Source organism: Triticum dicoccoides, chromosome 5B, assembly GCF_002162155.2.
Source record: "Triticum dicoccoides isolate Atlit2015 ecotype Zavitan chromosome 5B, WEW_v2.0, whole genome shotgun sequence".
Classification (NCBI taxonomy): Eukaryota; Viridiplantae; Streptophyta; class Magnoliopsida; order Poales; family Poaceae; genus Triticum; species Triticum dicoccoides.
The window spans coordinates 53,827,952-53,851,491 of record NC_041389.1 but is presented as its reverse complement, the minus strand read 5'-3'; the positions used below and the strand labels follow the sequence as shown (position 1 = coordinate 53,851,491).

Here is a 23,540-nt window from a genome sequence, read left to right as displayed (position 1 = left end):
AACATAGTGTTGGAGTCCCATCACCCCACACACTCGTCGTGTCTCAACCCTCCCCCCCCCATTGCCTCTTTTCACTCTCCCGATGATTCGGTTGGTGTCGTGTGCAATAGAGAGAGACGTTTGCAATGGCGCAGTGGTGCAGTAGGGAGTGGCGCTGGCGGCTAGGACGCGGGGATGGCAATCGATCCACTCACCCACCAGTCCACCACCCATCTCCCTCCACCAGAGATGGGCATCTACCACTGTGAACGTCCTCATGGGGGGATGGTGGCCAGCTGAATATGTTGTTGCAGCCCCGACCGTCGGAGCTTCGTGGTGGAGTAGTGGTGAGCTCCGGTGATGGCCATTGCCGCGGGGTGGCTGTAGCGGGGAGACCGATGACATAGGGGCTCGGAGGATGCTTGGCCAGGTCCAGGCGCATGCGAGGTGCATGGTAGGCGCTGCCGACGGTACCCAACGAGGTAGCGGCGGTAGGGAGCATCGTCGGGGTCTCGGATGCGAGGGCTGCCGGTAGCACACACGTGGAGGGCAGCATCATATCTCCATCACGGAAGGAGATGCGGCACAAGGAGCTATCTTCGGGAGGGGCGGAGAAACATAGGTACTTCATTTTACCTTGTGCAGTTTTTCCATGACTTGCCTCTCATGCTCTACCTGTTTAATATGCAGATCAATTTTCAGTCAACACAATGCACAACCGGCAAACTAGACATGACAATTAGTTTGCCTTTTTTTTTCTATGTCAACTTTTCATATTTTCTGATACAAAATAAATAAAGGCAAATTATGATGTGTTCGTGTGGCAAATTATGTTGATGAATGGTGAATTAAAATGTGTTTGCCATAGCATCTCCAATTTTTTCGCCATGGCAACTTAATTTTTGACCCATGACAATTAGTAGTTCTTTTCATGTTTTGTCACATGGTGGCTTAAGATAGCGGTGGGGTTGATTTTGTTGATTTTTTTAATTGAAGTAGGCGCCTCGTGCAGCTATTGTGAGCAAAGAAATAGTTTGTACTAGTCTGGTGGCAAATACAATTCTCGATCCATGACAAATTTTACAGCATGGCCAAAATAATTGTTCTTGGAAACTTTTGCAGGGTCATGCCATTTTTTTTGTTTGCTCTACATAATGGACTTTTAAAATAAGTTTTTGTTCTTCTCCTTGAAACATATGTAAAACACATTGTTCTATATCATGGCATTTGCCATGACCTATATAGAAATTTTAAAACTTGCCATGTTTATTTGTATTATATATTTTTTTCCTATATTGCCATCATGTGTACTACTCACGTACCAAAACTTAAATTTTTGTCTCTCTACAGCTGTCATTGCAAATTTACAATAACAATGTTTGTTCTAGCTACCCTACTGATGTGACCCCTTTTTTCAAATCCTCTACTTTTGCCATATCACCAATCCATTTTTTTCCTCATTTCTCATGACCTATATAGCTTCATCTAAAAAAAACTTGTCATTTCAATTTGTACTATGTCTATGTCATTTCAATCCATAAATCTTGGCAATTTCTTTGTGTTTTTTGTATGTTTTCTTCTATGTATGTTTTATATTGTTTCAGTACATATGTAATGGCAAATTAATCGTCACAACAATGGCAACTATTTTTCATGGCATTTTACCATGCATGATTTTTGTACAACTGTACTAGATCACAACAAATTATTTGTACATAGCATGGCAATTAATTTATACGCACCATGGCAATTTTGTATATATCATGGCAATAATTACTACACACATCATTGTGAATTTTCTGATTTTGTATATAGCATAGTTCTTGGACACTTTTCACTGTTTATTCTCGAAATAAACTTCCGGAGGTGTGAGAGGGTAGTGGTGCTTGCAAATATTTCTCACAGATCAGGCCTTGAGGGAGAAGAGATCAGGCACACATTAATTTTACACGGGCAGATCTCGCCCTTTTCCAGTGGCAATGGGTTTTTGTGGGGAGTGAATCACCTCCCGGGTGCATTTTTCAGGGATTATTCAGTTTTACCATTGGATCCATGGGAGACGTGATGCAGGGTAGGAAAAAAAAAGACCAACCCAAGGGCTAACCCATGCATAAACTAAACCAACAACTAAGATAAGCACGAAAATCAAAGCTTTGATAAAAACGGATACTCGTTGGCATTTATTTATAGGAGAAACTCCGTAAGCACCACGTGTCCAAGTCGGGACTTGAACTTGGGTGGGCTGGCAGCAACCTCAGCTGCCCAGCCAACGGGTCGACGCCCCGTCCTCGATGCAGGGTAGGAAGGAAGCCGTGGATTTGGGTGCTTTTTTACCAAGGAAGAAGGCTTGGAGAGGGAAGGGGGTGGTTACACGGATGGGCACAGCCGCACAGACTCGCTTTTATGGCTGTTTGGCAGCGAGAACAAAAGCTTTTGCTTTGGGGCTGTACAAGAAGCACCGTTGCAGCAGGAGGGCCTTTTTATCCCTAGCCTCCCTCCCCACAGAAAGAAAGGAGACCGATCGGTCCTCCCGGTGATTCTGTGTCTGCGAAAGAGAAAACGGGCAGCCTTTCCCTTTGTTTTCCTGTCCTTTGTGTTTCCCATGCTGAAAGTCTCCAAGTGTGTTCACCGCAAAAAGAAAGAGAGGTGTGCCCAGTTGGCCGAAGCAGTATGAACTTCAAACTTCCGGCAAAAATCAAACTAAGAGCATCTCCAACAGTGGCTGCAAAAAACGCGGTAAAATACGATTTTAGCGCACGCGGGACGGTTTCGTGCACTCCAGCAAAGGCGGGACTCTCGGGCACCCGAGAAACGATTGCGCGTGCGGGAAAAAAACGGTTGGCCGCGCGCTAGATTTGGCGCGTGGCATCCGGCGCGCCTATAAAATGCAACGCCCGCCACACGCCCTCCCATCTCTCTCCACCTCGCCACGCGCCCTCTCCCGCACTCTCTCCCGCTTTCTCGCCTCGCCACTGACGTGCCGCTAGGGAGCTTCTGGCTACCGCGGCGTACACGTGCCCCCCCTGATATCGACCGAACCTCGATGGCGAGATCCGATCTGTTGTTGTGGCCCGACCTTTCACGACACTCCACCTTCAGTAGTAGCAACCTCTCGCCCGCGCACGCGATGTAAACGAAGTAGAGGGTTTGAACCTTACGGCTTAGCACGAGAAAACCAATCTCGACGACGGTACTCACGCACAAAACAATTTCCACGAAGAGAAATCGCAACATAGAGGTTTTCTAAACTTCCTCCAAAACTTAGGAATTTTTAGACAGCTTCCCCCAAAACTCGATACCGGTATTTACCCTAAAAACACATTAAATATAACCTGCTTTTACATTGAACGCACCATGGCTATTTATAATAGCCAGACACAAGTTTGACCTATGGCTGTCACGCACGCACACGCCTATAACAAATCTAAGCAAACAACCAACTTGAATCTTTCCCTACTAATAAAGCGGCTATCGCTTCTGCCCGTCCGTCATTAAAAATGCCCTTGAAGTTGGCAATAATTACCCACCAATGCCACCCGTAAGTGGCAAAAACGATTCGTTTTTAATTTCTAATATCGCTCCAGGGTTCTGTTATTAAAGGTGGATACGATATAATAGCACCAATGCATGAGCAGCGCGATGGCTGAGGCAACGATGCTCCACACAGGAGACCAGGGTTCGATCCCTGGTTCTCATGCTTTTTCTCTTTCTTTTTACCAAGCGCAGTAATGGGCCAGCCCATGTGCGGGTCGTGGCGCCCCCTGTTTTCTATATCTTTTTTTTATTTCTATTTTGTTTTTTCCCTAAAAATAAATTTCGGATTGATGGCGCCCCCTATTTTTTATTTCTTTTTACTTTTTTATTTCTGTTTTGGTTTTTTATCTCAAAATTAATTTCGGATTTCCAAAATATCAAACAATTGCGAGTTCTGAAAAAAAGTAGGAAAATGGTAAACTGTTTGTGAATTTAAAAAATATTCTAAAAATCAAAAAATGTTCATGACTTAAAAAATTGCTCACAAATTATAAACAAATCACGATTTCTAATGATTTCATGAAATAAAAAATGTTCATGATTTTTTTAAATGAGCCAATATTCAAAGCATATTCAGGAATTTAAAAATCATGTCCATCAGCTTTTAGAAAATGTTCACAAAAATTAAAATACATCCGTAAATAATGAACAAAACTAATTGTAGGTTCCATAAAGGTTTTATTAGGAGATCTATATAGCTCATTTTATGATTTTATTTAGTCCTTCGCGTTGGGTAAAAAAGGGTTTCCGTGTTTTGTACAACGCTGAACCCAACAAAATTGACATAACTTTCTAAGGGTTTGTTTTTGTAAGCTATATTAAAATGACTAAATGTCTATTTTGCTTCCATACACAGTTATGCTTATTTTCATATCACAATAGTGGTTACGGTAAACACCGCTACGCTAAGTCCAGACGAGACACTTTATTTATCAGTATAGCTCAGGCAGGGTCCGTCAATGCAGTTTGCTCAGCCACAAAATATTTTGTTGTGACGCCTTAAAAAATCAAGTCTTGATGAGCATCATATTGTTCTTTTTTGAAATTACATTTTAAAAGTGTCTTATCGCATCATGACATGATTTGTATATACTTTGTGAATTTGATTCATACTTTTTTATATCTACCACACATGTATAACTTGATAGTTTTTTTTCGTTGCAAGGCACGGGCATTTCCAAAAATGTTCGCTAAATCAAAAAAAGTTCGTCAAATTCAATAACTATTCCGCCCAATTTCTAAATATTTTCATCGATTATAGAATGTTTGCCAGTTCAGAAAAATTGCTTAAAAATATTCACAATTTCTAAAAAATGTTTGTAAATAGCAAAAAATATTCATAAATTGAAAAAATGTTCTTGATTGTAGAAAATGTTCAGAAATTTGTAATAGTATGTTGTTTGCGATTTCAAATATGTGCATGAGTTTAACAAATTGTTCATAATTTCAAAATGTTCATGATTTCGAGAAATTGAGAGAGATATTGTATCTCGGTGATGCAATGAAATGTGATCATGACCATTTGAAATTATAAATTTTTTTCTCCCGTTGCAACGCACGGGCCCTTTTGCTAGTAATAATAAAAAGAATTGGGTGTCTGCCGTCCGTCGTTCGCTTTTTTACAGAAAAGTCCTTGTACTTCTTCATAATTAAACCTGCAGTCCCTTCTTAAGGGGATCTGAGAAAACGTTTTGTTTTTACAAAAAAGACCCTGCCTTTGTAGTAATTCAACCCACGATCCCGTCTTCCTCTTCCTCGACACCTCCGCCGCCTGATAAAAAACAGAGGTGGCGATCTCCGCCGGCCAGCCTCCAGATCCCCGGCGACTGCGAGTGGTTCACGCGTGCCCACTCCCGGCGGCCCTTCTCTTCGCCGCCGTATGTGCCTCCCCTGGCCGGGACCTCCTCCGCCTCTTTGCCACCACTACCGTGAATAAAAAAAATAGCAGCACTAGCTGCCCAGCTTACAGAGGAGAATGGTTGCAGCTAATTTGCCATTTAGGCTAATCTTAAAGAAAAAAAGAGAGCCCAGGTGAAGATTCAGAAAAAATAGTCCAAGCGTCCACCGACGAGATCTGGGCCCGCAGCCCCGCAGCAAGGCGTAGTCGGAGGAGGATGGGCTGGACACGACCACGCCGATCCGGAGCCCGGAGCCCCGACGCAGATCCACGCGGCCCCGTCGAGCAGCCGCCAAGGCCGACCTTGAGCAGGCCACCGTTGTTGCGTCGACCCTGAGTAGACCACCGCTGCCGCGCCCTCCGCCACAGGCCCAGCCAACACCGTGTGCGCGGCCGGGCCACACCACTGCCGCGCCTCCAAGGTCGAGGCCACTGCTGCCGCACCCTCCGCCACAAGCCCAGCCAGCACCGTGCGCGCGGCCCGACCACCACGAGACCATACACGATATGCAGCCGCGCCGCAACCGGGCGACGAACGCGAAGCAGCCGCCACGGGCGTGCGTGAGTTTGGTGTGGCTGGAGAACGGATAGAAGAGGAAGGAGAGCAGCCGCTGATAGAGAGAAGAGAAGGAGAGCAGCGCTGACGATGTGGGTTCGTGGGCTCGCTGGATGGATGAATAGAGGGAAGAAGAAGAAGAGCAGCTCTGTGCTAGAGGAATGGAGATGTGGAAGAAGAGCAACGCAATTGAGAGCTTCTCGGTGGGGATTTTTTTGTGTAGAATGCTTTTTTAGTGGCTGCACCGACCAGAAAGCTAAACTCAGCCGGATCCGGCGGCGGCTGGACTTGTAGGGGCTGCGGCGTCCTGCGTTGGGTCGAGGGCAACCGGATCCGGCGGCGGCTGCGGCTGGACTTGGGAAAAGAATGAACGGAGAAGGAGAGGCAACGAGGTGTTGCAGGCGGCGACATGGCCGGCACAGCCGACGGAGACCGGGAACTCCTGGGGGGCGGTCGGCAGTGGATAACCGGCAAGAGCCGAGCCACGCGGAAGATAACCGCTGTCAACATGAATGGCTTACGAGCGAGGAGTCCATATACATGGTTGAAGGAGCGCCACCGAGGCTGCTTGTTTTTTTCTAGACCAGCCAACGTGTTAAGCTCGCGTGCACACGTGTTGACCGCAGTTCCTTTTCTTTTTTTACTCACAGACGAGTTTCACCAGATCAAAAAAGAATCCTGGAGCCACGCATGGCATCGGCCCCTTTTTCCTCGCCGGTTTCGTAGTTTATTTAGCGCCTTAATTAGCGGACAGAGTTGAGTAAGAGGGCGCTTACATAATTACTCTTTACGTATTATTTTTTTTGCTTATAACCGTCTAAGCAAGCGCCGTGCATTGAAAATATGCACATAAGTTAGTACATGTACATCACATTGGTATTAGCACAGGGAAAGTAATAACAAAACTGCCCGCTCCAAGGACTTTGGCCAAAACAGAACTGTGTGCATGGCAGTGAAAGTAGTCACTATTCAACCATTTCAGATATTTCGTATTCCAACCAAAGTGCAAAATACAACGGACTATGAGCAAAACAATACACAATTTGTAGCATCAAGTCAGAGACAAAAAAAAAGGCAGAGGCAACCAATCTTCATAAGATTATAACTTTGAAATAGAGAAGAGAAAACCAACCGCGATTGTCGGGCTTACACAACATTAATCAGCAGTGCATGATCCGTCTTTCTTTTGTACCAGTGCCAATCCAGATTGAAAATAAACAACTCAGTAAAATCAGATTGAAGACGAAAGAAATCATATATAACCATGCATGTCCGTCGACGATGGTGGGAAGAAGGATAAACGGCAACACTGATAAGATGAAATGTTGAAATAAACGACGTCGACCTATTGGGTCTTGAGTCGTGGTTACAGTGTTAGAGGCATGTGTTATTTTTTTTCTTCCGTTGCAACGCACGGGCTCTTTTGCTAGTTGAAAAACAAACGACAACTAGACACCGGCCGCAGAAGTTGTTAAATAAAACTTGAACTCTAATCACGTAGGTCTTTCTTGGTGGGTCCCATCCAATTTCCTTTAAAAAAATAATCTCCACCACTGAATCCTTTTAACATGCACAAGTATCTCCGGTGGTCTTGAACGTGAGAAGTAGTAGCCGAGTAGGATTCTTGGATTAGAAAACATATCTCCTGTACATGCACGAACGAGTGTTTCTTTTCGTGGCTAACCTTGCATGCATGCAGCCAAAACTTCTTTGATTGATCTGTAGCTAAGCCATGCAACACATCAACATGCATGCACGTAACTTCAAGTAGCTCATGGACCTCTTCGTATTTCTGCCGTAGATAGGTTGAAACATATACATCGCCCACTGTGATTACTAATGGCGTTGCAACAACTTGATTCTGACTATTACCTTGTGCGTCGTCATTGTCGTCGGTACACTTAGAACCGGTCGTATCACCCCCGCTGGCACGTTCTACGCCGAGATCCGGTCTGGCGACGTGCGCCTCGGCCTTGACACCTTCGACACCCCTCACGAGGCCGCACGCGCGTACGACGCGGCGGCGTGGCACCTCTCGAGGCCTCGCGCACAGATGAACTTCCAGGACGTCTGGACGGGCGAGCAGGCGCAGGACCTCGCCCCTCTGCCGCGGCTAGTAAGTGACGCCGACCGTCAAGAACACCGTCGGCAGCAGCGCCGCCTCCTCATCGCCGAGGCGAACGAGCGAGCCATGGTGGAGTGGCGCCAGCGCCATCCAGAGGACGTCGCCAACGATAACGCCTTCTAGTCGGAGAGGAGGGCAAGGCGGCGCGTGGAACGGGCGGACAGGCATCGTCGGAAGGCATTGGCGATATCGCAGTGCGATCTGGGACAGGCATCATTCTTCTCTGAGGATGATGATCGATGGGAAGACGCGTTTCTTCATATGTCGGACGACACAAGCGAGGAGGAGGAGGACGGCAACTCAGAGTAGTCCTCGTAGTTTCTAATTTGTGATGTTTGGTTGAACTTTGCTATTTATATCGGACTAGTTTGTGCTGTTTGGTTGAACTTTGCTATTTATATCATTGAATTTTATCTATTTGGTTGAACTAGTTTGTGTTCTGGTTGCTCGCGCGCGCCGTTTTTTTTACAGCGTCTGTTGGAGCGGGTCGCGCGCGCAATATTTTGCAGCCCCTGCTGGAGCCAGCGCCCTGACGCGCACAAAAAACCCGCTATTTTCACGCGAAAAAAACTGTTTTAGCGCTTCGCTCGTTGCACGTCTGTTGGAGATGCTCTAAGAGAATTTATCCACGCGCAAAAAACAATATAATGTGCAATTGTTTGAATTTCATGCGGCTAGGCTAAAGAATTGAGAAAAAAATTACTCCTCTAAATATAGGGAATCAGCTAGGTCTGGCCACCTTTAGAGGATTAAAATTCTACTCTTCTAAAGATACTCGGCCGTTTACTGCTCTTACAGTGGATAGGAAGTCGACTAGAGTTACCCTTGGCTATATATTATATTGTGAAAGTGTTGATCTCCATATAACATAAACTGGTCTTCTATCTACTGCCGGCAGCTTGTCTCCATGTATAGTTTAGCAGGTGAAATCAACACCTCAGGCCTGCCAACTTGGAACAGAGATAGTTTTTCTTTTTATGTTTTTCCAAGTGTGGAATGTGGTATATTGATATGTAAACGGATAATTGCGTTATGCGTTCACCATCTAATGCAAAATCCTGCTTTCAGATACTCTTGATCTTTGTAAAATAGATGCAGTGGCAGTGCATGACGATGCTACTCCCTCCGTCCCATAATATAAGAACGTAGTGTCAAAAACGTTCTTATATTATGGGGCGGAGGGAGTAGATTGCTAGTACATCTCAGTGGCTCCAACTTGGTGAGGTATATCAAAACAAATTGTGTGATGTGCCCGATATCCTTGGTTGCTATGGTTTCGAGTGTGGATGAGACATGCCATGCATATGTGTATGTTCTCTTTTTGTGGTTCAAGGAGTGATCCATTCCATAATGGTGAAGGGATCACAGTCCAGATCGCATGATCCTTGCCTAATCTCAACTAATCCACTCGCATGATCAAACAGGAATTCAGGAGCAGAGCTAATCAAATAGGAATTCAGGAGCAGAGCTAATCAAACAGGAATTCAGGAGCAGAGCTAATCCACTCGCATGATCCTTGCCTAATCTCAGTAGAAGTTTTAGCACAGCATTTCCTCTGCTAAGAAGAATGAAAGAAAAAGTGATAAACTTCATAGACAGCTCCTTGATGTCAGATCGATAAGATGGCAGCAAATTCACAGCGGTGAAAATTACCTTCATTCAACAAACTCGGTGAAGATATATGAGAGTCACTTCCGTGAATGTAACAGCTGCCAGATTTAATTTAGTTCTACTGGGATGCACTAATGTGGTGGCTGAAAGAGCTGCCAGATTTCCCTCTAAACAGGATAATAATTAACCTACACACTGCAATAAACCCAAACTTCTTGAGATTTTCCAAAAAATGAGGGTTTCTAGCAAGTAAGCGCAGCACTCACCATGTTACGTCGTAACCGTTATATGCTGATTTAAATTAGTTCTACGTGGCGTCTGAAACAGCTAGTACCAGATCTCCCTCTAAACAAGATGTAGCAATAATCAACAAACTACACGAAACCCAAACTTCTCCAGACTTGCTCCAAAATGAGAGTTTGACAAACTACCGGCAGCTTCTTTCCTGATATAGCACCACCCCTCCTCTATTAGTTCCAGGAAACCTGCAAAGTAAAGAAAAAAAAATCAGGGACAATTGACTCAACATGGAAAAGATACACCCATATGGAAAACAGTAAGCACAAAGTGCTACTACAGTCCATCTAACTCACCTCCAAAAATGAAATAAAAAGTGAGTAAGAGGCTCAGTTAGTTATCATCCGGATATCATTTACTTTGGAGCACAAAACTACATCATTATCATTACTTTGGAAATAACAAACTTCAGTTTTAAATTTTCTCAATTGTTGATTTCATGAACAAGAAAAGAGCGATCATCACTACGACAAGGAAAGATAAATCATCTTCAGTACTGACTATGTGAATGGAGGACTAATAGTGGATGATCAACAAAGAAGCATTATACTTCCTCCGTTCCAAATTAATTGACCTCCATTTGTCTAGACACGGACGTATCTAGACACGGACGTATCTAGACACTAAACAAGTATAGATACATTCGTATCTAGACAAATGAAAGTCAAGTAATTTGAAACGGAGGGAGTATAACAGAATGGTACCCAGAGACGCACATATAAGCTGGCTGCAGACGTCCCCTGTCACTGCCGCACAGCTGTGCAGCAGGTATCTGACTCCTCCTGTAGACGAAAGAAAAAGAAAAAGGTTGCGTGCGCGCATTCGAAAGTTAAGACCGAGAATCCCTGGTTTCGAATTTCAAAACGTGGATATACTTCAGGTTGCTTACTGTGGTCAAAACCACTGTTTTGACCTTCACCGATAAGTTTAAAGAGATGATCCTAGAGAAAATGCCTTTTGGAGCTCCGCCTTCATGGAGGCCGGTTTTTGAAAAACACAAAATTCATGAAAATTCATATTTTTACAATTCAAAAAAATGTGAAAAATACAGATATATATGGAGGCATAACATACATGTGTAAATTTTTAGGACAAAATATGTTGAAATGAAGGCTGCGCAAAAATGACAAATCTGAGGCTTTTTATCACATGATATTATTCATCCTCAAAGTTCAGAAATTTGTTTTTTTTTGTATAGGTCTCATTTCAAAGTTAACTGGTAGCTGCTCGGTCGGTTTAGGAGTACGGATTAATCGGTGAATCGGCCTATTAACTGGATTAATCGGTCGACCATTAATCGGTAGATTGAATAGGAACTTGCCAACATATATCTAGATTCTTTTATGTACTATACCATACTCTTATGCTCCCAGCTATGTAGTATACCAAAACATGTTGTTGTACACATATGAAAAGCATAGAGAGGAGGTAAAATTATTAATCCTAGCTATTAAGGAGCGGGGTGGGGCTGGAAGGGGTTACGGGCCAAAAAATTGGTCTTTGTTTGTCCACTGGTTAATGGGCCAGCTGGGATTAATCGGCATGACAACTGATTAATCGGTCTAACTGACCAATTAATCGGCCTGACAAGTTAATGTGGCGAATAGGTGTTATTCGATTCGGTCATGTTGTGAGTAGCGATTAACTGGCTCGTTAACTGATTAATCGGGTGAATTCTTAAACAGTGATTTTTACACACACATACATCTCATCCTTCTATAGTTGCATATATTTTTTTTAGAATTTTTTGAAGTTGAAAAGTTTGTATTTTGAATTTTTCAAAAATAAAGGTCTCCATGGAGCTCGGTCACCAAAACGCCCTACTCTAATCCCAGTTTGAAAGTATTCATGATCTGACTCTTTTGCTACTGCCACACGCTACCGTCATAGTCATCAGCCGCCAAGTATGATGGCATGGCATGAGGCAACCACCGAATGCGGTGGTCGTAGCCTTCGTACGCCACCGTCTCTAGAGGGTCATCGGGATGCTCCGTCGTCAAGGTGCCAGAGCCCTGTGGTAGCAAGCGCGTGGTTTTCATCTCTCATCTCCCCCGAGGTATGGGATTTCCAATCCATTTCTCCTAGGTCTTCTTTATTTCTATGGCCTCTAATTCCACCGTCTTGCCCCAAATTCCATTCTCCACATCGTCTGCCTCTTATATCATACACGAGCCGACGCTACGACCACAACGCACCACGCAGGAGCGACTGAACCGGCCCGACGCGGGGTGAAGGCGCTGATAGGCGGGTCAGGCTAGACTATTGCGTGCGCGTTCCACGCGAGAGGGCCATCGTGGGCGTGCCCAAAGCCGCCCAATGATAGTGGCCCCAGGGGCACCCAGCGGTCCACCCTTCATGGACCGCCCAGACGAGTCGCCTGGGTGCGGGCCTTCCGAGCAAATCGGACGACTTGCATTGCCTAGAGAGCCTCCGGCACGCCCCGCGGTCCATCCTTCATGGACTGTTCAGACGAGTCGCCTGGGTGCGGGCCTTCCGAACAAATCGGACGGCTTGCATTGCCTAGAGAGCCTCCGGCACGCCCCGCGGTCCAACTGTCATGCACCACCGAGCCGGGTTCTCCCACATGCAACGCCGTGAGAAAGGCCATGTGAGGGCGCCCCTGACGTGGCCCAACGACGGTGGCCCCTCGGCACACTCACGCGGACCACCCGTCATAGACCGCCCAGCCGGGTCGCCACTGTCCGAGCCGTCCGGGCAGATTGGAGCCCCACGGAGTAGCCCCTACGGCAAGGCACCGCGGGATGAACGGCCATGGGGCTCTCTCCACCCACGAGCAGCTCATGAAGGCAGGTACTCCATCATCCTTTATAAGCAATATCCATGTTAATGCAATATAGTTTGAATTATTAAATTGGGCTATCGATATTTAAATTTCTATGATTTTTTTATAGAAATTAAATTTAAAAGTTCAGCGGGGAACTTGTTGAGCGGAGTTAATATAAAAAGTTACTACCCTCCGTTCCGAAATGTAAGACTTTTTTGATACCATGGTAGTGTCAAAAAATATCTTACATTTTGGGACGGAGGGAGTAGTATATAAGGTATAAGTGCCGTTTAAGAGGCTAAATTGACAGCTTTGCTCTTGGTGGTGAGGCCATGGCGGTCCTCCGTGACGACTTAAAACGTGTCTCGCACCATTTCTTTGACTGACACGCGGGCCATGAAAGCGTGCCTCACATGACGCAATGGCTTCTGCGACCAGTTCCCCAAAATTTCAAAATCCCCGCCGTCTTCCTCTCTTCGACACCCTTCTGAAAATTCGCCCCGCGACCCGCCCCCTCCCGAAATCCCCCCCTACGGCCCTACCCTACCGCCACCCCCTCGCCCCTCTCTCTCTCTCTCTCTCGCTCGCGACCTCTCCGGCGACCACGGCGACCGAAGCCTAGGCCCTCCCCGCCGCCGGTCGCCGCCCCTGGTCCACCTCGCCGCCGCCCCTGGTATACCTTGCCGCCGCCGCCGCTGCCGCCGCACGCGAGGTATTAGGGTTTACGGGTTGGAATTAGGTGCCCGCCTGTGGATTCCCTAATCTACATGTTCTAATTTCACCTCGATTGCACGCTTGTTGTTGCCATTTCGCTGTGGTTTGCTCGGTTCCGATTCGTCGCTATCAAACACCTGATACTCCCCCCGCAAAAAAAAACACACCTGATACTCCATGGATCTTAATGTTGGAATGCTTCTGTACACGCGGTTAGCTGCCGCAAGTCCTACAAATGTGTCGGTATTGCGTTCCCGAGTCAAGTTATTTGACCTAAGCTGTACTGCTTGTGGAAGACGGTCTCTGGATGCTGAGACCGCGTTTAGTCCGGTGCTCGGTGGTACAGTTGCACCTGTTAATTTTGGTCTTCTATTAATTCGATGTGCTTAGAAGGGGCTGGTCCTCGAGATTTCTCAGAGTAGGCTAAGTCGATCTGGTTGGTATTCTATTACTCTCAGCAGCCTGTTCGATTTGACTCATTTTAGTACTGCATAGCAATTCAGACCTGGCATAAGTTACACTTGAGAAGAATATTTTGCACAGTTCTGTCTTCTGTGGTACTGTTCATCTCTAATTTTGGTCGCAGACATGGCTTATAGTCTCATATTGTACTATTTATTTATACATCCGTGGAGTTTAATTTGATCCTAAATGATGCTTTAACATTGGTGGAACCTTACCTAATTCTCTTGTTCTCCTGTTTATCAGCTTCAACCTCAGTTGATTTGGTCTATTATCATTATCCCAGAAGCTGCAATGACGGAAATTAAGCTGCCGAATATCCAGAAAGTGAGTAACACCAACTTCCTGTGATAAATTGTAGGATGTGCCTCCTGTTTCGGGTTTAGCTGTTCTTTCACAGCAGTATTTAATAACTCATGCATTATGATGTGTCCAGGCTGCATCAAGTGATTACTGGAGTTTGGCCAGCAGCCAGTATCCATCTGGTAAATTTCCGAAGGTATCAATTGGCATCCCTATTCCAAGGACAGGAAGCAGAGATGCTGCTGCTGCCCCTGCATTCGAGAGGAACCCGTCTCAGGGAACTGATGGAAGATCTAGACCCCCGAAAGGCTATAATGCTTCACTCCGGGTCTCACAAGAAGCTGCAAACCATGGCGGATCTGCTACAGAGGCACCTGAAGCCGCCCCTGTTAAGGGTTCTCTGTCACAACCTGATCACCATGCGCCTGGGCAAACCGGAACCTTTTCCTTTGGAACAAGAAAAGAACAAGACAGCCAGCTGGACCAATCGCAAAATACACCCTTCTTAAGTTCACAAGGAAGGCGCCAAGTGGAATCTGCAGATAAAACCAAACCCAACAGCGAAGTTCTCAGGATGAAGCTCTGGGGGATCCTTGGTACGTCACAAACCAAGCAGGCTGTTGCTTCACCAAACCCTGAAGACATTGGGACACCTGACCAACCTAAAAGTTTAACTGCCAATGGACCATCTTCAGGGAACAAGAAGGTTTACACGTCACCTTTTCCTGATAATATCAAGACACCTGATCTGCTGAAGTGTCAAACAGCTACCTATGCAAAGAGTAAACCATCCTCTGATCCAATTGAGTCAGATTCTGATACTCCACAAGTAGTTGAAATAAGGCCTGTTACTCGCACCTTGGGTCGCAAGAAAGCACCAGCAGCCTCCAAGAAGCAGGATAAGAGCCAGAGTGCAAAGAAACCATTGTCTACTAAATGTTCTGCACCCAAGCAGAAAACACTGGACAATGTGTTTGTTTTTGATGAGAAATGCACACCCAAAACCGCGGGCAAATCTGCAAACGGTAACTCTGGATGCTTGAGAAATCTTAGAAGCTCAAATAGGAAGGCTAAAGTAGAGCTTCAGAAGGTCAATTGTTCTAGCATGATTTCTGACAAGATCACACCGGATGGTAGGGAAGGACGGCTATCTTCTAGAAATGCACCATCAGAGAATAAGGGAGAGAAAACCACCTCCTTTTCTTCTTTGTCCCGAACTGGAAAAACTGCTGAGAGCTGTTCTAGAAGCCCTACTAGGGAGAAACGGCTGAATGGAATGGCTAAAGTTGAGCCTCAGAAGATGCAGTCTTCAGAAAAGTTGCTGTCCACGACACTGAATGAAGGTGAAGATAAGCTCTCTTCTCAGAATATTTCATCAAAGAGCAAGGCAAATTATTCTTCATTGCTGCACCACAAGGAGAATGCTAATTTGAGCAAAGCTTCAGACAGAAACCCTCAGGCACATAAAGCAGCGGGAAATAATTTTAAGTCGCCACCATCTGGTGCTGCTAGTCCATCACCTGATCCGAAAATGTACCCATGGGACAATGAGGCAAGTCCCCAGATAAATGGTAAACTTGGAGAGAAGTTTGCCAGTCCATTGGCAAACAGATTTGCAGACATGCAAGATGAGTTTGTAAGTCCTACTTTTGCAACTAATGTAAATGGCTACCGCCACAGAAGTAAAATGCTACATGATGACACATACAGCCCCAAGTATCCAAAAAGTGTGAACAGGTCAAGATCAAGTTCCTATGCTTCTGATCCAGGGTCTGAGCCATTGGTAGGCTTTTCAAATCTATAAATCATTTCCCAGCCATAGTAAATTTGTTTTGTATATACTCATGTAACAGACTAACTCTATCTGTTTGTCACTCATTCCTGTACTGTTGATATCCAGGACCAGATGGATAAAACCGATGAGTTACCTAACAGTGAATCTCCTAATTCCCCAGAAGAAAGAGAGAGCAAAAAACAACCAAATCTTTCACCCATTGCGCCAACTGAAGATGAAATGGCTCAAACTTCTATTCCAAGCTTTGGGAAAGGTCAGAACACTGACTTTGCAACTTTCAATGCACATTAATACTTTGACATGCAAATCAATAGTTTTCTAGAGTATGTTTGGTCACTTTCAGATTTAGTGCTACATTTATAAAACCGAAGGTGACAGTGTTAGCTTACAGAGTACTACCCCATCTGTTCTGCACGAGGATAATACTCTTCTAGAACACATTCTTCTTTATGTATTTGCACATATAAATTGACTTTCTCTAGGTATCTGTTACCAGTTAAACATTATTGGCAGAGCTCCTGTCCTTTTCCTGAAAAAAAGTTAAACATTGGGAGTCAGAGCATCCAATAGCAAAGTTAAAAAAAATGCTAGGTGTTAATTGCACATTTTGCCACATGCTTGCGCTTTGCTAACCAAAGCGTATTTATGCACACATTAAGCACTAGGTGTGTTTTACTATCGCCTAGAGCCTAGGCATGTTTTTTTTTCTAACTATGTCTGATAGTCCTACTTTTATTGCATCAGCTCTATTTCCACAATTTTTTCATAGCAATCATTGATCAACCACTATCAGTGGCAGAGCATCCAATAGTCCTACTGTGGCTTTAAGGTTAAGGCTCTCCAAAACATGATCCACTCACTCTTTAACTATTGTATGAAGTGCTTGCTCATGCAAGCCATTCAAATGGAATAGAAGCAACATGTGGCATATTCTGTCATGTGCATTCATGCTACTTTAAATGCGTTTCATTATTGTTTTTTGCTAAGTGTTTTAAGTTTAATATTTTGACACTTTAGTTCTGGAAAATTAATAACGTGAGCCAAGCTTTTCCCACATGCTGTTGGAGACGTATAAATTACACTATGTCATATATTTATCCAAAAATTGTTTACCTGTAAGTGTTACTTATCTATAACTGGTTCTTCATGTGTAGGATATAAATCTCGCAAATGGCTTTCAGATGTAGACAGCCCTGATAAATCTCCTCCAGAAAATCTGGATAGGAAATCACATATGAAAGATGGTAAAAGAGGCAAAAAACGGCGCTTACCTTCGCCTATTCCTTTTGCCACTTCAGGTAAAGTTGATTACCTTCTTACGTTCAACTAACGGTTGCAGTTCATAACTGATATGTCATTACTAATTCATTCAGGAACACAAGAAACTATAATGTCAGACAAAGAACCAGTGCAATGCCCAGATGACTACCTAACCAGGTCCGTTTTGTAGATTGTGTAAAGAAATACATATCTGATATTGTTGGTTGATCCAATTTTGTTTCTTGATTGTAACCAGGGCTTTTGATCAGTTACTGGTGGTGCTGGGAAGGTTTCAAACCAAGATCAAGTCTGAAACAAGAAACAAAAGTTCTGAGATACTGGCAGGTACTGGGGAGATAATACGCCAGCACCTTGAGGGAGTTGAGGTGCAGATGCAGGATGATGTGTAAGATCTTTGCCGGCGCTACCAAGAAACAACATCTTATCTGCATATACAGACCTAGTTGTATATCTAGGCTTGTTATAAAAGTATCACATATATTAGAGGTGCAGCTATTTTTGACACATTCAACTGTACTTTCAGGGATAAGCTGGTCAATGCAGGAAAATCTAAAAGAAAGCGACTAGAATCAACATTTGAAGGTACAACCTATATTATGTTACTGCAGAAATTAGTTTTGTGGTCTGTTATTGTGAATCATGAGTTTTATGAAGATTAGACCCATTAGTCAGAATCCGTCCAGAAAGCTGTATCTATAAAGATATGATGTGTACTAGTATTCTGATCCATTGTGCCACTCATACTTCAGCTATTTGGATTATTCAGCTCGAGCAATTTACATAATCTTATACTTCAGTAAGTTGTAGAGTATTCGTATAGACATATAAAGTCATGATCTGATTCCTGTATGTTATGTAGGTCCAGCGTATCCTAAACTTAGAAAAACATAATAAGACGAATGTTGAATGCATATAAAGAATCCCCAAAAACTAAGCTTAAATAGGTTGATTTTGTTCTTGAATCACTTTCATCGTCTGAATGCTGAAGCATAAAATCAGTGCCATGAAAGATTAATTTGAGAAAAATTAATGTACCATTTCTTTGAATCTGCCTGCACTTATCCACTATAGTTTGGTTATTTCTTATTTACTAGTCCCTCCGTTCACTATTATAAGATGTTCTACTTTTTTCTGATTTGGGTGTGTATAGATGCATTTTAGTGTGTTCACTCATTTCTGTCCATATTTAGTCCATATTGAAGAATACAAAACATCTTTGGAGTATCTTCTACCCTTTGGATTTTTTACTGTGTATGCATATATTTAGGCTTAGAGCCTGTTTGGTTGGTATGCTAACCATGCCACACCAGAAGTTAGGTATGTTTGACCAGGTTAGTCGCCTGTTTGGTTAGCAAGGCACATTTGTCGCAAGATTCCTTTGGGGAATCCTTATACTTTACCTTGTTTTCTTGCATGTCTTCTGTTGTTTCTCTTGAATAAACGTTAGTTACTCAAATGATATACCTGGTCCTATGTCTTCCTGTTTCAGAGCAACAAGAACAGTTAAGGGTTCTTCATGAGAAGTTTAAGGAGGAGGTTAATCAGCAGTTGCTTGGTTGCAAGAACTCGCTTGAGGAATTTGAAGCCTATCATGCAGAACTTAAGGGAGCAGCTGACAAGCAAAGTAAGTTTAACTTGAAACCATACACTTGCAAAATGCAAATGCAATATTTTACTTGCTGGACTATTTATTGCAAAAATGTGGAATCATGTTAACCTTTGTCAAAACGGAGCCTTATGAAGTATCACCATTGGAGCAGTTTGATTACAGATTGCAAACTTTATGTCATCTGACCCAGGCACATAAGATTCCAACATTGTAAGGTTTGACGTTTGTTGCTGAATAATGTGGTTAAATCAGATGGTTTTTAATTGAAAAAGAATGATCGTCCAATCTACATTGGCACATGATTAGAAGAAATAGTCAGCAGTGAAGTAATTATAGTTTTAGCTCACTGTTATCATTTTTAAGAGGCAAATGGAATATATAACCATACAGCCACTTGAAGAAATCTGTTTAAATGCTCTGTTTTTCTAACCGTTTGCCACCAGGATTACCACTTAACCATGGTGTTGTTTTATGATTGCATCAACAGGAGCATCACACAAGAAGCTCCTCCAACATGCCGAGAGAACAGTTGATTCTCAGCTCAAGGACGCCGAAACCAAAATCTCGGAGGTTCAGAAGGTAAGTCAAACATCATTCCTAAACCCTAGGGATGCCAGTATTGATCAAATGCTAACCTTTTCCACGGAAATGGTTCGCAGAGAGCCCGGAAGAAGATGAATGGCCTAAAACAGGTACTCAAGGAGCTCATCACCGAAACTGCAGAGTGATCAAGCTCACCTGCACTACACCATAGATAGATAGCTAAGGCGGAACCAGTAGGGTACCACATCACAGAAAGGTCTACGGCTCCATTTCACAAAGGGTATAGAAGGATGGCGCCAGAACGCATATAAGGTTCATTTGCTTACAGTTCAGCTTGAACTATGTCTAGGAGCATAGCATCGTGTTACGATCTCTACCACTTTGAGTCAGTGACTCGTTAACTTACCATCCGCGCAAGTTCCCACAATTCTTGAATGAATCGTGTCGTGGGTCAAGTAATGTAACGATCCAGTACAAAATCGCAAAAATGCTTACGTTGAATTTGCTGCCATGTGAATGTGATAGTTAAACCAAGTGTACTCTTCTTCTTTTTTTTTTTTTTTGAAGTTACCAAGTGTACTCTTCTGGTGGCATCTTTGATTCTTTTTGTCAATGCCCTTTTTTTTAGCTTTTGTGCATCAGATTTGGATCAGAAGAAATTAGAGGCAATGTATGTCTGGCCTGGCTGTACTCGAATGGTAAACATCTTTGGTCCTTTTTGCCGTTATTCCAGCTTTATGTACGTCTGTCCACACACAAGTTCTGGCACAGTAGATGGAAAATGGGAACCTACCATGCCCTTTGCAGATAACAGAACTGCAATGTGAGATATTGATGCATCTACAACTTCTAAATAGTACTCCCTCCGTTTTCAAATATTTGTCTTTCTAAAGATTTCAACAAGTGGCTACATTCGAAGCAAAATGAGTTAATCTACACTCTAAATTATGTCTATATATATCTGTATGTTGTATTCCATTTGAAATGTCTAGAAAGACAGATATTTAGGAACAGAGGGAGTATATTGTAGCCATGTGACATCTACCGAAATAATGGCCAGCTAGCAGGATGCTTATAATTACAGTAGAATTTAAATAACTCTCCTCCTGGACACGTACGTACATATAGGCGCAAAAGGAAGAGGTGATAGTGAGTGGGGTGCAGAGAGTATAATGATAGTGCCAAAAGACTAAAATTCAGACGTCGGATTTTCTGACATGGCAATCGAACGTCTTTCATGACAATTTATATTTGCGCGAGGATGTCAAACTTAGTTTTACAAGCATGACAAATTCCTGGTAAAAATAAATAAATTGAGGCGGATTTCCTGTGCCCGCCAACTAAAATTGCCATCCTTGATGAACGCAATTTACCATGAAAAACACTCGTTTTGCCATGCCTAAAAATTTGACGTTTCGCTGGATATCTCGGTCCTATATAACAAAGAAAGAAACAGACACATATCGAGCGAGGAAACCTTTCCTTTTGGAGCTCTAAATTAACTTGTAGTGTGGATTTTTCTTTCAGGGGTACTTGTAGTCAATGTAGTGTAGATATAAGTAAGCACTAAGCAGTAGGCCGGACAGAGAAAGAGCGACGTGGGGGCCTTGTTGACTAACCGGAGAAAAATGGAGACGCGAATCTGTCTCTTCCTGCGCGGCGCGCCGGGTCGTCGATCGAGTGCATGTCTCTTCCTGCGCGGTCGTTGTGCATGGCCACCACTGCTCACCGGCCTTGACTAACCGTAGAAATTCGGTGGTACCGGAAATACACGAGAACGCACGCTTGATATCTGTCTCGACGCCACACGATCTATAAATAGGCACGGGGCTTCTTCCATCGTCAAGCATCACAGCAGGATAGCAGACGTACGTACACAGGCAGCTAGCTCTCGAAACCTCGCTCGAAACGCACCATGGCGTCCCTGGGTAGCAGCGCTGGCGGCCGTCGTCCCACGGTGCTCCTGCAGATCGCTCTCTTCGTCGTCGTCGCCGCGATCATCATCAACAGCTCCGTCTGCCTTGGAGCCACGGCCGTCCACGACGCCGCCGCCTCAGGTCAGTCGTCGGACGGTGTCCGTTCATTTCCTCCCCATTTTTGTAATTGATTAACTTGTTATACATGCTGACCTCGACCTGCTGAATAACGTCCGTCCATGGTTTCCCGTCCAGGCACCGGTGCTCTCGACCCTAACGTCCCTGCTGTTCCGACGCCGGGCGGTGCCGGTCAACCCTACACCGGCCGTGGGTGCCGCACAGTTTACGGATGTAGACCACCGGCGGGTGGCCAGCCCTAATTACATCCGCGTGCAGCATGCCCCATCTCCCAGACACAATGCATGCGAGGATCCATCGATATATGTAATTGGTTAGCACAAGTTAATCTACTGACACGCACCACCTTATGTACTCGGTAATACCGTCTCGTGATGTACTTGTACCTACTTAAACTCGAATAAATTTGGATCGTTGCATGTTTGGAATTTCGTGTGAATGCATGGTCAATTTTTTGTGAAGATGATATTACGTTTGGTTCGGAACTTACGCCTATATATCAATGCACAAAGTAAAAAATAATAATCGAAATGGAGGCATAAGCTTTGTCTCATCCATTAGTTAAAGGGTCTGTCTAGGACACATCTAGATGTGACATAGCTATGACACATCTAACCTGATGTCCACTCTGTTTGTGGTCTAATTTTTGTGTTCTATTTTTTTGTTTTCTTGCTGATGAATTATATATTTGCGAGAGCTTAGATATGACAGCCTTAAAAACATCTAGATGTGAATTAGACAAACTGTTAATTAAAAGGTTTATTACACATCACCCCAAATACAAAAAGGGGTCACTATTCTCCCGGTATTATGTTAGTACCCCTATTTCTTTGCACCCACAAAAACCCAAAGTCAAGCTTCCCTTTTGATCAGGCCCGAGATAACCAGTGCTGGTGTTGATTTGTGTCGGAACACACGAGCGTTTCTCTTGTTCCAATTGGTTCAACCAACTAGCATGGTGAAGACGAACCGAACCGTGGTTAGATAGTTAGGAGGACAGTGGTATCTCTATCCCACCAGATATGCGCTCTTGGTGCTGGCATTTCTCTGGATTTATTTCAGGCCTTTTGGCGATGTGCGTTTAGTGGGCAGAGACATTTGTGTCGACTATGAAGATGTCTATGATTAATCTACTGTCACGCACCACCTTATGTACACGGTAATACCATCTCGTGATGTACTTGTACCTAATTAAACTCGAATAAATCTGGATAGTTGCATGTCTGGAATTTCGTGTGAATGCATGGTCAATTTTTGTGAAGACGCTATTATGTTTGGTTCGGAATTTACGGCTATATATCAATGCACAAATTTTAAAAAAAATCAAAATGAAGGCATAAGCTTTGCCTCATTCATTAATTAAAAAAGATAACAAAAATTGTTACACATCACCCCAAATACAAAAGGGGTCATTGCTCTCCCAGTATTATGTTAGTACCCCTATTTTTTTGCACCCACAATAACCAAAGTCAACCTTCCCTTTTGATGATGCTGGACATAACCTGTGTTGGTGTGGATTTGTGTTTGAAAACACGAGCGTTTCTCTAATTTCAAATGGTCCAACCAACTAGCATGATGAAGATGAACCAAACTGCGATTAGATCGTTAGGAGGACAGTGATATCCCGTCCACCAGATGTGCATTCCTGGTGCTGACATTTCTCTTGATTTATTTAAGGCCTTTTGGCCATGTGCGTTTGTGGGCAGAGATGTTCTTGTACTACAAACATGTCTGTGGCGACTTCATCAATAGAAGCGATTAGGGAAAGAAGGGGGCGGCAGCGGTGGGAGGTGGGTGCGGAAGCACGATGATCGCTAGGCTCCGATACCATAGGAGCGATTAAGGGAATTTGCCACACGTGAGCTTTTCCATTGCGTGTTAATGTATAGACAAATATTACAATCCTAACCATAAATGGAAGATCACAATAATGACGACTCTCCTCAGTTTAGGGGATTATGAGATATGTCACGATACGTGACATATTGGTCTAAT

The 23,540-nt window shown here is 43.9% G+C and overlaps 2 protein-coding genes across 2 annotated transcripts; both read left to right on the top strand.

Moving 5' to 3' along the window:
- Positions 1-13,337: 13,337 nt before the first annotated feature.
- On the top strand, positions 13,338-20,002 carry LOC119307327 (meiosis-specific protein PAIR3-like). The gene is made up of 11 exons (XM_037583409.1): positions 13,338-13,496; positions 14,207-14,287; positions 14,397-16,046; positions 16,164-16,311; positions 17,213-17,356; positions 17,432-17,495; positions 17,575-17,724; positions 17,863-17,921; positions 18,829-18,963; positions 19,436-19,527; positions 19,608-20,002. Exons 2-11 carry the CDS (start codon positions 14,255-14,257, stop codon positions 19,674-19,676), a joined length of 2,544 nt encoding a protein of 847 aa, XP_037439306.1. The 5' UTR covers positions 13,338-13,496; positions 14,207-14,254; the 3' UTR covers positions 19,677-20,002.
- A 1,327-nt stretch (positions 20,003-21,329) lies between these two features.
- On the top strand, positions 21,330-21,973 carry LOC119305152 (protein WIR1A). Its single transcript, XM_037581756.1, has 2 exons — positions 21,330-21,548; positions 21,663-21,973. The coding sequence occupies exons 1-2, from the start codon at positions 21,407-21,409 to the stop codon at positions 21,785-21,787; spliced, it is 267 nt and encodes an 88-aa protein (XP_037437653.1). The 5' UTR covers positions 21,330-21,406; the 3' UTR covers positions 21,788-21,973.
- The last annotated feature ends 1,567 nt before the right edge of the window (positions 21,974-23,540 follow it).

Coding starts and splice junctions, on each gene's coding strand:
- LOC119305152 (XM_037581756.1), top strand. CDS start 21,407: ATGGCGTCCCTGGGTAGCAGCGCTGGCGGCCGTCGTCCCACGGTGCTC. Junction 21,549..21,662: donor CCACGACGCCGCCGCCTCAG/GTCAGTCGTCGG, acceptor TTTCCCGTCCAG/GCACCGGTGCTCTCGACCCT.
- LOC119307327 (XM_037583409.1), top strand. CDS start 14,255: ATGACGGAAATTAAGCTGCCGAATATCCAGAAA. Junction 17,496..17,574: donor CCAGATGACTACCTAACCAG/GTCCGTTTTGTA, acceptor GATTGTAACCAG/GGCTTTTGATCAGTTACTGG. Junction 17,725..17,862: donor GTGCAGATGCAGGATGATGT/GTAAGATCTTTG, acceptor CTGTACTTTCAG/GGATAAGCTGGTCAATGCAG.